This window comes from Mixophyes fleayi, chromosome 9 (assembly GCF_038048845.1).
Source record: "Mixophyes fleayi isolate aMixFle1 chromosome 9, aMixFle1.hap1, whole genome shotgun sequence".
NCBI classification, from domain to species: Eukaryota; Metazoa; Chordata; class Amphibia; order Anura; family Limnodynastidae; genus Mixophyes; species Mixophyes fleayi.
Genome location: NC_134410.1, coordinates 121,660,946 through 121,675,678, shown reverse-complemented (window position 1 = coordinate 121,675,678; position 14,733 = coordinate 121,660,946). Strand labels below are relative to the sequence as shown.

The 14,733-nt window shown below is 43.7% G+C and overlaps 1 protein-coding gene across 3 annotated transcripts in view; it reads left to right on the top strand.

Moving 5' to 3' along the window:
• The window catches only part of FBXW5 (F-box and WD repeat domain containing 5), a 36,761-nt gene that overhangs the window by 20,232 nt on the left and 1,796 nt on the right, over window positions 1–14,733 (top strand). The window contains exons 1-8 of one of the 3 annotated variants that reach the window (XM_075185388.1): window positions 4,175–4,440; window positions 9,089–9,304; window positions 10,192–10,349; window positions 10,431–10,605; window positions 10,862–11,010; window positions 11,095–11,545; window positions 13,416–13,563; window positions 14,149–14,361. In XM_075185388.1, the coding sequence (XP_075041489.1) occupies window positions 4,182–4,440; window positions 9,089–9,304; window positions 10,192–10,349; window positions 10,431–10,605; window positions 10,862–11,010; window positions 11,095–11,545; window positions 13,416–13,563; window positions 14,149–14,361 (1,769 nt within the window). In that variant the 5' untranslated portion in view covers window positions 4,175–4,181. Of the gene's footprint in view, window positions 1–4,174; window positions 4,441–9,083; window positions 9,305–10,191; window positions 10,350–10,430; window positions 10,606–10,861; window positions 11,011–11,094; window positions 11,546–13,415; window positions 13,564–14,148; window positions 14,362–14,733 lie in introns of those variants that run through there. The other 2 variants (XM_075185389.1, XM_075185390.1) reach the window with 2 other exon arrangements.

Genomic DNA, 14,733 nt, shown 5'->3' with positions numbered 1-14,733 from the left:
ACTGCAGTCTATTCTGTCTGTTTACTTATGGCAAGTAATGTGCCAGCAGAGTACTTATACCCAGATTCAAATGGAAACGTATCTGGAGATCTGCTTGGGATTGAATTCGGTCAGCACTAAACTTACGTTACCTTATTTAAAACGTAAGTTGCGTGCAGTTTGCGTCCAGACACGAATCGGACCCTCCATGTTTACATCCATTTGCAACATGTACTTGTTCTTTACTAAACATTTAGCATGGATGAGAGCACAGAGTGTAGAAATGTGGTGTGTTTTGTTTTTTGGTTTTTTTTTGTTTTTACATTTGGATTCTCAAACACGGTTAACAATGAGACTGTAGAGGGGACAGTTTTTAGAGTCTTGATTTTGGAGTTTTACATTGTAGCTTTAAATCTGTAAAACAATGTAATCTAACTTCTCCAAATGACTTTGTTGTCTGTTAGATTCTTTGTGAATACTAGAAAGTTAGTGCTAGATCTCTGTGTGCAGACCGGTGGTTATCGTTTTTACGATTACCACAATAACGACACCGAGAAGTCCTCCAAATAAAAGACGAATCTGTAAAAAAACGATGTCAAGAGAAGCAGACTTACCTGTATACCGAAGTTGCAGCTGTCCGATGGGCGCAGGATGCTGACCGCAAGTGAGTCCGACTACTGAGGTGTCCGTCAGGAGCCTTTATCGTCAGTGCGACTTCTATTCCTTTTAATTTAAAGCGGCAATATTTGGTTAAGTGTTTCAACACTTAACCTGCGGAGTTTGACATTGCCGCTTTAAATGAAAAAGCTGATTGTCCAAGACGACCACAGTATGGTGGGCTTTGAGGTCAGAAGCGGCTAAGCCTCTGTGTGTTTTGTAGCCTCCCCAAATAGAACAAGCTGTTAATGGGGGCGTACTTTGCCAATTAAAATGATTACAGAGTTTTGAACTGTCTGCAATACACAATTAGGACTAGGATATGGGATTGTCCTAAAAAATAAATATAGAACTTTTTAAACTCTTTATTTTGAAAGGACGCTTGTTAAATACAATCAATCCAGAGAATATGAAAAATAACATGTACAAGGTCCATATTTTGTTACAAATATATAAAACAGTTTGGAATAAACAATAACATTGCACAGATGCCGATAGACGGACAGGATTTTAATTTTAATAACGTTGCTGCAACCTGCAAAATATAATTCAGGGGGTGCCCATTTGCTGGGAGTTTTTTTTAAATGAGGAACACAGGTTAAGAGAGATGATTTTCTTTTATTTTTTAGTGGGGAAAGAGGCCAGTATATTCTATTCCAAAAGAATGCAAATTTAACTTTAAAGGGCCTATTTATCAAAAAGTGAAGATGCCAATTTCTCGTGAGAAATGAGAGTTTTCACTGGTTATCACATCGCCCCAAAATATGAAAGGGGTTATCTATGCATGGGGAAACTTATTTAACAAGTGCCTCTTTTTTAATGCAAGGTGACTCAGTGGTTAGCACGTCTGCCTCACAGCACTGGGGTCATGAGTTCGATTCCCGACCATGGCCTTATCTGTGAGGAGTTTGTATGTTCTCCCTGTGTTTGCATGGATTTCCTCCGGGTGCTCCGCTTTCCTCCCACACTCCAAAAACATACTGGTAGGTTAATTGGCTATTAAAATTGACCTTAGTCTCTCTCGGTCTCTCTGTGTATTAGGAGATTTAGAGTGTAAGCTCCAATGGGACAGGGAGTGAAGGGAGCAAGTTCTCTGTACAGCGCTGCGGAATTAGTGGCGCTATATAAATAGTTGATGATATTTAAAAACTAATACATATTTAAAAACATTAAATAACTTTATTCTATTTTTTTACTTGGTGTAACTGAATCCCATATCTTGGTTCCAATGCTTCTATTAGAGCAGGACTGATCTTACAGCAGTTGGTAGTGTGAGTGTGTGTGTGGGAGGTGGGAGGGGGGTGGTGACAAATTCCACATATGTCCCCCCCACCATTCTCCCTTTGTCACATATGAGGTCCACGTATTGCTCCTGCACACAGACCCACTACATTCATAAGAGTCCAGGAAAAGTGTAATTTTTATTAAATTTGCTCTACCCAAATATGACAGTTGAGTTCATCTATTACTTTATAATTGTTGATTTTATATTATATTATACATTATAGGTATTTTCAGGTAATAATAAACCCTAGTAGTTTTTGAAGGGTTTTATGAATTTAATATGGTAGTGTGTAATCTGTGCTTGTGGTCATCATTATCATCATCACCATTTATTTATATAGCGCCACTGATTCCGCAGCGCTTATGGTCCAGTGTAATCCAATGAAATGAATAGAGAGCCCAGAGATTTTTCCCATATTCATCATTTTTTTTCAATATGGGGAATAATAACATCCCAGGATCCGACACGTATAACAGGGTGACTGACTGCAAGATCAGCTAATTGAACTATTTGTTCCATATAGATATTACCTCAAAGATATGTCAGGACTGTAAGAGTCTCAGCATTGGATCAAGGGACATATTAAACACAAGTGGGAAAAAGACGTCCCCGTCTTGTACCCTGAATATGTTACATTATCTCCTTTAAGGCTATTAATTTATAGGGTAGTTGTATTTTATCAATTTTGAGCATATTTGTCCTGTTTTTGGATCACCCCCAGCCGGAAGGTTCATGGGGCAATCCAGGAAGGGTGTAATGACATGATTTGTCTCATCCCCACTGGGCAATGATTTCCTTCGCCGTGTGGCTAGGGGTCAGGGCCTGATTACGCCAATCGCGCCATAAACGCAACCAGTTTGTTCCGGTTTTGAATGTATAAACTTTGGGAGGTATCTGTAAGAGAAGGGGGCTACGGAAGGCTGGCCTATTCTCCCGGGAGTCCATGATGACTCTCCCAAATTCGGGAGTCTCCTGGACATTTCGGAAGAGTAGGCAAGTGTGTTGTGGGAAGCAAAACACTTGACAAATTTCCTTATTAGAAACCACTACTACTGAAATTGATTGTGTGGGGACTTTGTTATTTTGTTGCTCTTATAAGTGGATATTGTTTCCTCTTTATGTTTTGGAAGATGAGATGCTAGTGTATGAAGTGACCTCTAAGTACTGCTTTATGCGGACAACTTACAAAGTTTTGTTTGTTGTGTTTTCTTGTTTGTGTCTTCTGATTGTAGTTTCCTATATAGAGATTGCATGAAAGAAGCTGTGATTGGACACTCACTAATAAGAGTATAAATTCGGTATCTTGAGAACCTAGCTGGGAGGCAGGTGGCGAATCCAGACTTTTGCTATACCCCGGGCGATTTTAGGGGGGGGGGGGGGGCGATTTAGGCCCCACCCTTTTCTAATTTCTAAGGCTGCCGGCGGCTGCACAGTATGTGCAGGTCCGCTCAGCAGTGACAGTGTGCTGCCCCGCTGCTCTGATTGTGTTTAACACACAATCAGAGCAGCCGGGCAGCACACTGTCACTGCTGAACAGACCTGCACAGTGTGCAGCCGCCGGCAGTAAGCCCCTGCTAGGGGGGGGGGGGGGGGGGGGATTGCCCCCCCCCCCCTGGATCCGCCACTGCTGGGAGGTCAGAGAGCTCAGTACTTGCACAGTATTTTCCACAATGACTGGTAATTACTCTTCTAGTATTTTTCACAGTGCACAAACTATATTCTTTTGCTGCTGTGCTGTTTCTCCACATAGTGCACGGTGGCAACCCCAGCTCTCTGGCAGTTGTGGAACTACAAGTGCCAGCATGTATTGACAGCCTACACCAGTGTTGGCTAACCTGTGGCACTCCAGGTGTTTGTGAAACTACAAGTCCCAACATGCTTTGCCTATATATAGCAGCTTATTGCTGGAAGGGTATGCTGGGACTTGTAGTTTCACAACACCGGGAGTCACAGGTTAGCCAACACTGTCCTACACCATACTGACAGTGTTTGCAACCTATGGTGCCAGGCTTATTGCTAAGGGTTGCACCCTGTGGTTATCTAATGTAAGTCACAGGCAATAAGGAACTCTCCAGCTATTGAAGAACTACAAGTCTCAGCATGGCATGCAGCATAACAGCTGGGGAAGCCAGATGTAGGTCCCCGGCAGAGCAGCATTTAAATTTCTGCTTCTCCCCCGCACAGCAGCCTGTTCACCTGTTCTTCGGCTTCTTGTCCACTAGGTGGCAGCAGCCGAGCACTGTCCATCATTCCCCTGCCCATGTACATCACACAGTATAATACCCATGTACATACATATTACACTGTCCGTACATGTACACGGCGCTGGGTCTGCTCTGTGCTCAGTATCTGGATGATGATCGGTGTCTCAATCTGTATACACCTATCCCTGCCTGTCTCTGGCCGCCATCACCATACAGAGCGCTATAGGAGCCTCCCTGACCATAGAGTACAGCGCCTGGGAGGGATAGAGAGGCCCCGGATCATAGAGACTGAGAGCGGAGGAGGCGGAAGTGAAGGTGAGATCTCTGACTGGGGCAGGGTGGGGATTATATTTAGTAAGTGTCCTATGGGAGGAGGTGACTGTGCCTCATAGGATTGGGCAGAGGAACTTGCAATCTACTATGTGCATATATAATGGGGCAGTGTTGTCCATATTGTGCAATAAATAACATAGTATATACTGTGCTGTACCTGTCATGTGCTGACTGTGTGCACTGCTACTACAATGTACACTGACTGTATACAGCACCCAGACCCTGCTACTACACTGACTGTATACAGCTCCCAGACACTGCTAATACACTGACTGTATACAGCTCCCAGACACTGCTACTACACTGACTGTATACAGCTCCCAGACACTGCTAATACACTGACTGTATACAGCACCCAGACACTGCTACTACACTGACTGTATACAGCTCCCAGACACTGCTAATACACTGACTGTATACAGCACCCAGACACTGCTACTACACTGACTGTATACAGCACCCAGACACTGCTACTACACTGACTGTATACAGCACCCAGACACTATTACTACACTGACTGTATACAGCACCCAGACACTGCTACTACACTGACTGTATACAGCACCCAGACACTGTTACTACACTGACTGTATACAGCACCCAGACACTGCTACTACACTGACTGTATACAGCTCCCAGACACTGTTACTACACTGACTGTATACAGCACCCAGACACTGCTACTACACTGACTGTATACAGCACCCAGACACTGCTACTACACTGACTGTATACAGCACCCAGACACTGTAACTACACTGACTGTATACAGCACCCAGACACTGCTACTACACTGACTGTATACAGCACCCAGACACTGCTACTACACTGACTGTATACAGCACCCAGACACTGTTACTACACTGACTGTATACAGCACCCAGACACTGTAACTACACTGACTGTATACAGCACCCAGACACTGCTACTACACTGACTGTATACAGCACCCAGACACTGTTACTACACTGACTGTATACAGCACCCAGACACTGTTACTACACTGACTGTATACAGCACCCAGACACTGCTACTACACTGACTGTATACAGCACCCAGACACTGCTACTACACTGACTGTATACAGCACCCAGACACTGCTACTACACTGACTGTATACAGCACCCAGACACTGCTACTACACTGACTGTATACAGCACCCAGACACTATTACTACACTGACTGTATACAGCACCCAGACACTGCTACTACACTGACTGTATACAGCACCCAGACACTGCTACTACACTGACTGTATACAGCACCCAGACACTATTACTACACTGACTGTATACAGCACCCAGACACTGCTACTACACTGACTGTGTACAGGACCCAGACACTGTTACTACACTGACTGTATACAGCTCCCAGACACTGTTACTACACTGACTGTATACAGCACCCAGACACTGTAACTAGACTGACTGTATACAGCTCCCAGACACTATTACTACACTGACTGTATACAGCACCCAGACACTGCTACTACACTGACTGTATACAGCACCCAGACACTGCTACTACACTGACTGTATACAGCTCCCAGACACTGCTACTACACTGACTGTATACAGCACCCAGACACTGCTACTACACTGACTGTATACAGCACCCAGACACTGTTACTACACTGACTGTATACAGCACCCAGACACTGCTACTACACTGACTGTGTACAGGACCCAGACACTGCTACTACACTGACTGTGTACAGCACCCAGACACTGTTACTACACTGACTGTATACAGCACCCAGACACTGTTACTACACTGACTGTATACAGCACACAGACACTGTTACTACACTGACTGTATACAGCACCCAGACACTGTTACTACACTGACTGTATACAGCACCCAGACACTATTACTACACTGACTGTATACAGCACCCAGACACTGCTACTACACTGACTGTATACAGCACCCAGACACTGTTACTACACTGACTGTATACAGCACCCAGACACTGTTACTACACTGACTGTATACAGCACCCAGACACTGTTACTACACTGACTGTATACAGCACCCAGACACTGTTACTACACTGACTGTATACAGCACACAGACACTGCTACTACACTGACTGTATACAGCACCCAGACACTGTTACTACACTGACTGTATACAGCACCCAGACACTGTAACTACACTGACTGTATACAGCTCCCAGACACTATTACTACACTGACTGTATACAGCACCCAGACACTGCTACTACACTGACTGTATACAGCACCCAGACACTATTACTACACTGACTGTATACAGCACCCAGACACTGCTACTACACTGACTGTGTACAGGACCCAGACACTGTTACTACACTGACTGTATACAGCTCCCAGACACTGTTACTACACTGACTGTATACAGCTCCCAGACACTGTTACTACACTGACTGTATACAGCTCCCAGACACTATTACTACACTGACTGTATACAGCACCCAGACACTGCTACTACACTGACTGTATACAGCACCCAGACACTGCTACTACACTGACTGTATACAGCACCCAGACACTGCTACTACACTGACTGTATACAGCACCCAGACACTGTTACTACACTGACTGTATACAGCACCCAGACACTATTACTACACTGACTGTATACAGCACCCAGACACTGCTAATACACTGACTGTATACAGCACCCAGACACTGTTACTACACTGACTGTATACAGCACCCAGACACTGCTACTACACTGACTGTATACAGCACCCAGACACTGCTACTACACTGACTGTATACAGCTCTCAATGTACACTGACTGTATACAGCACGCAGACACTGTTACTACACTGACTGTATACAGCACCCAGACACTGTAACTACACTGACTGTATACAGCACACAGACACTGTTACTACAATGTACACTGACTGTATACAGCACACAGACACTGTTACTACAATGTACACTGACTGTATACAGCACACAGACACTGTTACTACAATGTACACTGACTATACAGCACCCAGACACTTTTACTACACTGACTGTGTACAGGACCCAGACACTGACTGTATACGGCACCCAGACACTGTAACTACATTGTACATGTACACTGAACTCCCTGAATATTGATACCTGACTGTGTTTAATGTCAGTATATCTGCCATTTGTTTTTATTTACACATATACGCTCAAAAATATACTATTGATACGTGTGTAAGTCTCAGATGATAGCTGAACGTCATGAATGTCCAGCTTGCTGTTTGTCATTGTTAGTTGTACTCTATACGTCTCCTTGTATAACACCACTCTCACCCCACACTCCATCATGTGTCATCCACTCCAGTACATGCTAATATATGTTATAATTACTGCACATTATATCTGTTCTGATGTTATCACTTCAGTGTTCTTTAGGACAACATGTGTAATATACAGTATGGTGCAAATTATTGAGGATATTTAAAGTCACCTCGTAAAAAGAAAATATATTTTATGGTGACAATATTATGTACTCACTGGAGAGCAGCGTATATTACACCGTATACATCTATCTGTGAGGATGTACACCGCATGAACTATCTACACTAGGGTCCTGATTCATTAAGGATCTTAAATTGAGAAACTTCTTATTTCAGTCTCCTGGACAAAACCATGTTACAATGCAAGGGGTGCAAATTAGTATTCTGTTTTGCACATAAGTTAAATACTGACTGTTTTTTTCATGTAGCACACAAATATCAACTTTAAATTTCAGTGTACAAATAAGCTATCAAGTATTTGTGTGCTACATGAAAAAAACAGTCAGTATTTAACTTATGTGCAAAACAGAATACTAATTTGCACCCCTTGTATTGTAACATGGTTTTGTCCAGGAGACTGAAATAAGAAGTTTCTCAAGTTAAGATCCTTAATGAATCAGGCCCCTGGTCTGTATGTACATATACAAACCAGAAGATGTATGATGGTAGAGTAAATGGGCGATATCTCGGTTATATTTACAATCCATAGGAATTAAATATGCTGTAGAATTATTTTACCTCAATCTTTGGTGCACAAAATATAGATTTTATAGTTACATTGTTGTCAAGGTCTAATAAGATACTGTCCATCTAGTTTAATCTATGCTCCATTAATTCATTGTTCCACTGGATGACACCAAACCCTATTGAATCCGCTTCCAATTTGTCCCATTCAGGTAAAAAACTTACTTGCTTCATAAATCTGCAGCCAGTTTTTCTCTGATCAGCAGTGACCTATAGTTTGATTATGTAGAAATATCCTTCTGTGTACTGTATCAACCAATGTCCCCTCCTATGGCTGCACATTCCATATCTTTAATGCCTTTACTGCAAAAACCTCTTTCGCATGCTGCTGGTGGAAACTCTTTGTTTACAGTATAAAAAGGTTTCCAAGGCATCTTTATATTCTTCTTATTATATAGTTGTGAGCATGATATTCATATCACTTCATAGCTGTGTATTTCTAACTTTTGTTGCCTCCATCTCCGCACCCCTTTCAAGTTTCCGATTGTCCTTATTTTGGACTCATAAGCCCAACAATGTATTGTTACTATTTTCATTATGAGGCCTAACCATGAATGAATTGTTGTCCTGTTTGTGTGCACTGATGTCTCACAAATCTTACATCTATCAGGGCAGACTTCAGACGACAGAATGATACTATGGACGCGGCTGGGTCCTCCTTCCTTCCCGACAGTATCCTCTACCAGATATTCCTGAGTCTAGGGCCAGCGGACCTGCTTTCTGCTGGGTTGGTGTGCCGGAGCTGGTACTGGGTGTCCCGCGATGACTTCTTGTGGAAGGAGTTATTCTACAGTCATTACCGAGTGCAGCGGCGCATCGTCCGGTACCCGGGTGAGTGACAAAGATGAACGCCCCATTGTATCTTCATCCTGTAATTCTTATAACTCACTCTTGAACTCAGCGCTGAAGTGGGAAGAGCAGGAAATGAGTGGTTAGAAAAATATCTCGTAGAAAACATTCTTGTAGTTGGATTAATGGATTGAGATCAATATTTTATTGAGCTGCTGACGTTTGCTACAGAAATAATTTGCAGTTAGAAAGCTAAACTTAATACAATGATTCTGTTAACATTCTGTATTTTTGTTTTCTTATCAGCAATTTTTCTTTTACGAGTTCTGAACTATTCCTTTGTGGCTGTTTAGTAGCAGAGTGTATTTCCGCAGCCAGTTTATCTTCTGCTGTTTGCTCACATGGAACCTTCTCCCATCCCCCCATCTTTATCAGCGTTGCCCCTCTTGTCACTTCTAAAACTGGCGTCAATAGCAGTGTTATCGGGGAATTGTTCCAATATCCTAGTGTTTGTGGCCCCAGAATAAGACACAGTATGAGGGCGGCCACCGAAACGATGCAAAGCTCCACTAGCGGGCTTCACTGTATAACTATCCATCCTTTTTAAAGCAACAAGTGGATATACTGTATGGTATCTAAAATAATAAATCTGCTGATTGCTTAACAGTCTATTCAAGGGTTTGAAATTGCAGCAGTCCTGGGGGGGGTGTAAATTTGTCGGTGACAAACTTACTATATAACTACTGTATCATATTTATAAAATAGCATCGTGGTTGATTTGTGTTCTAGAATATATTATGTAATTGTATCACAAAATACTGCATATAACGTGGAGTGGTCCCTTTGTGAATGGCTCTGACCTGTATCGGAGTACCCATAATCCTTTGCTGAGTGCAGTATGTATAAGTGTATGTCGTGTCTTGGGCCAGGTACTGATTCGTGGTATGAGGAGTTCCAGCGTCTGTGTGACACAGCCCCCTGTGTGGAGGTGCAGAGCCTCAGGGAACACACAGACCAGGTCCTGCACATCAGCTTCTCGCACGCGGGGGACCTATGTGCCAGCTGCTCTAAGGACTGTACAGTCAAGGTGAGGCGGCCTTATCACTTGGGACTCCGATTGCGCGGAGGGTTTTCTGTCCTTATACGTCTTCCTGTTGTCCCTCTGCAGATCTGGACCACCAGACACCCGTTATCCCTCCTGCACAGCGCTAACATGAGACCCCACCACTGGAGCTACACCCAGTTCTCCCAGTTTAATTCTGACGACACTCTGCTCCTGGTGTCTGGCGTCTTCCTGGGGCCCCACAACTCCTCCGCGGGGGAGATTGCAGTATTCGGCCTAGGTAAGGTGGGGACATTGGGGCGCCTGGTGCTTATATCTGTCCATGAGGACCCTGGTGCAATCTCTTGTCCCTCACATAATGGCATATGGCGCCAGGATGTACACAGCTGTTTCCCAGAATCCTCAGCTGTAGTTTCTTACTCTCTCACTGCTACACCGGTTACCCACAGCTCGCTCAGTATAACAGGAGGGTTGTACCTTAGTGGCAAAGAGGTTTATATACTTAATGGAAATCCTTCATCTTTAATCACCTGCAGATGGATTTAACCTTTTGAGTCGAGTAAGAAATAAACCCTATGACGTGTTTGGTTGTTGGCTTAATAACACGCACCTTATCTCCGGGAACCTGCACCGCATGGGTCGGGTCACCTCCTGCTCGGTGTTGTGGTTAAATAAAGCCTTTCAGGTAACGCGCAAGGTTGGCGGAGAGGACACGGGGTAGACGGTGAGACACGGAGAGATTATATTTGTGGTTTGTCCCGTTTTTCAGGACGTGGAGTCTGAGAACCTCAACGTGGTGAAGAGACTGTTCCAGATTCAGAACCTGAACGGCAGCACCATCCGTATGGTGATGGTGGCCGATGCTCCGGACCTGCTGGTGGGGGCCGGAGAGAAAGGAGTAGAGGAAACAAAGAGCCCTCCACCAGCAGAGGAGGTGGACGGCACAGAGGACGAAGGTGAGGAGGAGGAGGAAGGAAGGGACATTGTTGCCGATGACGCAGAGATTGCGGCTGCTCTCCAGCTCTTCATGGACAACAATGTTGAAGACGAGCAGCCCCAACCTGCGCTGACCGAGGAGCAGTTTGAGACTAAAGTGGCCCAGTGGTACGCCAAATACAGGACAAGGCGCCCAGGTGGCCCTCAAACCACGGAGGAAAAGGCGAGCAGAAAATACCTAATCTTCACCACCGGATGCCTCACCTACTCCCCCCATCAGATAGGTACGTACGACTAATGAAGGGTAACTTGTTGTATATCCTGGTGACGGGGACAGTTTTTCACTCTAATAGTTTGCAGTAAGGACACATTTCTCAGTTATTAGTCTTGAATCTGCTCCGCCCCTCCGGGCACATTACATTCATTGTCCTATAGTTGTCAGAAGCGGGGCCAGGTTGTCAGGGAGTTGATCCCCCTTTAGGTCATTATGATGTAGAAACAATAATGAGTGCATGGACTGGCCAACCTATGACCTCCAGCTGTTGTGATACTACAAGTCCCAGCATACCCTGACAGCTATCTGCTGGCAATGCATGCTGGGGCTTGTAGTTTCACAACCCCTGGCGAGCCGCAGGTTGGCCAGTCCTGGATTGTGTTATTCTAGGTAGTGCCTTGTTGTTCAATGACTAGTTTGTGCGACCTATGTCCTGTAAGAGACCCCAGCCAAATTTCATACATGTAGCATGTTGTTACCCAGCCCCTGGAGCACAGCTGTTGTCTCTGGGCACCTGATTGGTAAACCTGGCCAGACTGCAATGACATCACCGAGGCTGCTCCTTCAGGATTGGCTCAGTTATCATAGAGTGCGGCTCTCCTGTCCCCAGTACCAATAGGTCACTTAGACATGTTCTAAGGTTGCTGAGGGGCGGGGGAGACATGGATCATGCCCTCCCAGCACAGAAATAGTTAAATATTAACCCCCCCCACATAAATCTATGCAATCACATAATCTAAAGACAAAATCTGTCATCCATCCAATTTCTTCCCCGACCCATAAAGACCATGTGACATGGACATATTATGCACGAGTGTCGTATTCATTAAAGCGTAAATGTCATGCAAAATGTGTGTTACCACAAATCGGTATCCTTAATGCTTCCTGCCCATATGTACACCCACTTCTGACCCCTGTCTACCAGCCTGAGGTGAAAACCCTTTAAAACAAAAAGTATACTTTTATTCTTGGGCCCTATAAGCACATGACCACAACTATGGTAACTATCGTGAGAAACTGAATTTTTCTTCTCTTGGGTAACGCTGATAAAATTGTTCCATTTTGCTACAAAGATATAAGCCCTATCTGTCTGGGCAAGGACAATATAACACTCATTTAGGTTGACTAAGAGATAGATAGATAGATGGGTAGATAGTTTTCACCATCCATCCAGTGGTTAAAGTACAGTTGTACATATTTTGGTGATTTGTGACAAGAAAACAGACAGAATAAATCCCTTTTGTAGTCTGTGAATCCGCACTTCATACTGAAATATAAACCAAGCAGATTTAATCTCGTGCTGTGTCCATTATATCAGTGTCTCACAGTTATTAATAGGCCGGTTCATATATAATGTTTGTGGGTTTGTACGTGTCCTGCAAATTTCTTTGTTTATTTTCCTTGCTCTTGGTTACAATAACTCTGTTATGTTGTCTGCATTGGATATACATTGTAACCAGAGATCACACATGTAGGAGCCAACATTTTTTACATGATTTTGGGTATTCTCACGTTACCCCCTCCTCCGCCCTCCCATATAACAGAAATATGTCATGCACAGACATGGGTAGTGATTACGGGCAGCATGAATATTGGAGGGTGCGCTAGTATCCAGAGCTGGCTGCTATGCTGCTCCACCTGATTGTATGGAGACGCGGCAGCGAAACACGCAGGGTATAAGACAGTGTGTTAGTTAAAGTTGTAGGAGTACGTGTACAGCCAATACATGAAAGAACATATAATTGTGCAGAACCCATGCTACTAGTCAGAGCCATAAGACACAGCCTTTAATTCTCTGCAGTGTAAGATGTATGGAGAAGTATGTCTATTGTTCTATACGGCAGTTCGGCAGTTGATTAGCTTTGTCTATGTTCCGACAGGTATCAAACAGCTTCTTCCACATCAGATGAGCACAGAAGGTCTTGTGCTGGGGGAAGAACGTGGCATCAACGAGTTCTTTGACTCTCTTGACCACATAATCAACATTCATGGTCACATCATTGGCATGGGCCTGTCTCCTGACCACAGGTATGTGCTCGATCCCTGGAACTGTAATAGTTGATTTGATAAGGGTGCCTGTGAGCTTCGCTATCCATGTACTCTGTAACCATCATTAATATTATTTAAATCTATCTGATATTTGCATTTTGGGTAAAATGGGGAAACCCCGTAGCAATAGTAAGGTATTGTGATCAAGGGTCTATGGCTAGCTGAAATAAGATATCTGCCTAAAATTGCATGTTGAAAACTCAGAAACTTGCATTTGCTGCCACTTGACAAATAGGCTGTGAATGACTGCTTCTCCTCACCTGCATTATATGTAACCATGGAAACAATTGACACAGATCTGTTCGCTATGGCTACTGCTGATCAGTCACTTCATATCTGTCATATTGCAGCAACAGTGTGCTCTGAGAGTTCAACAGGCAATTCCAGGCGGAATCAAATATCAGATGTTATTCCAGTAAATTGCAAGATACAGGATAATTATTTTGGCAAAGACATTTTTGAGGAGAGTTCCCCTTTTATGTTTTGCTTTCCTCTGTATCCTTGCTTTGACAGTATTATGTTTGTAGGGGGTACAGGTGGTAATCTGCTGCTTGTTGTTGCTAGGTATTTGTATGTGAATAGTCGGTCCTGGCCTCGCGACTGTGTGATCTCAGACCCCTTGTGCCCACCGCCCATTGCTGAAGAAATAGAACTTCGTGTCTTTGACCTGAAAACCCTCCGAGAGGTGAAAGAACCTCTACGAGCCCACCGTGCCTATACACCAAATAACGAGTGCTTCTTCATCTTCCTAGATGTCAGCAAGGATTTTGTGGCCAGGTAAGTGCAAGGCTCAGGCGGTAACAGTCCAACCTTTTCTGTGTCTCTTTGTATCTGTGGGCAACTACTGGACAGCTCTATGGTACATCAATAAAATGTTGTAGAAAAAGTACATAGAAAAAAATATTATATCGTTCTATCAGTTTCACAAATTAGGGAACTTATCTGTATTTTGTTTAAAAAAACATTTTTTGTTAAGGTGAAATAGCGTCAAACTGCATGTAGGTGGCAGAAGTAATTTTGTCAGAATCAAATAATATTTAGTAGCCATCAAACCTTTATTTATGTAAAGTTATAAGGTTAATTTGAAAACTGTTATGGAACTTGTAGTTCACCATCAGTTGAGCAACCTTTACGCAGCTTGTGATATTA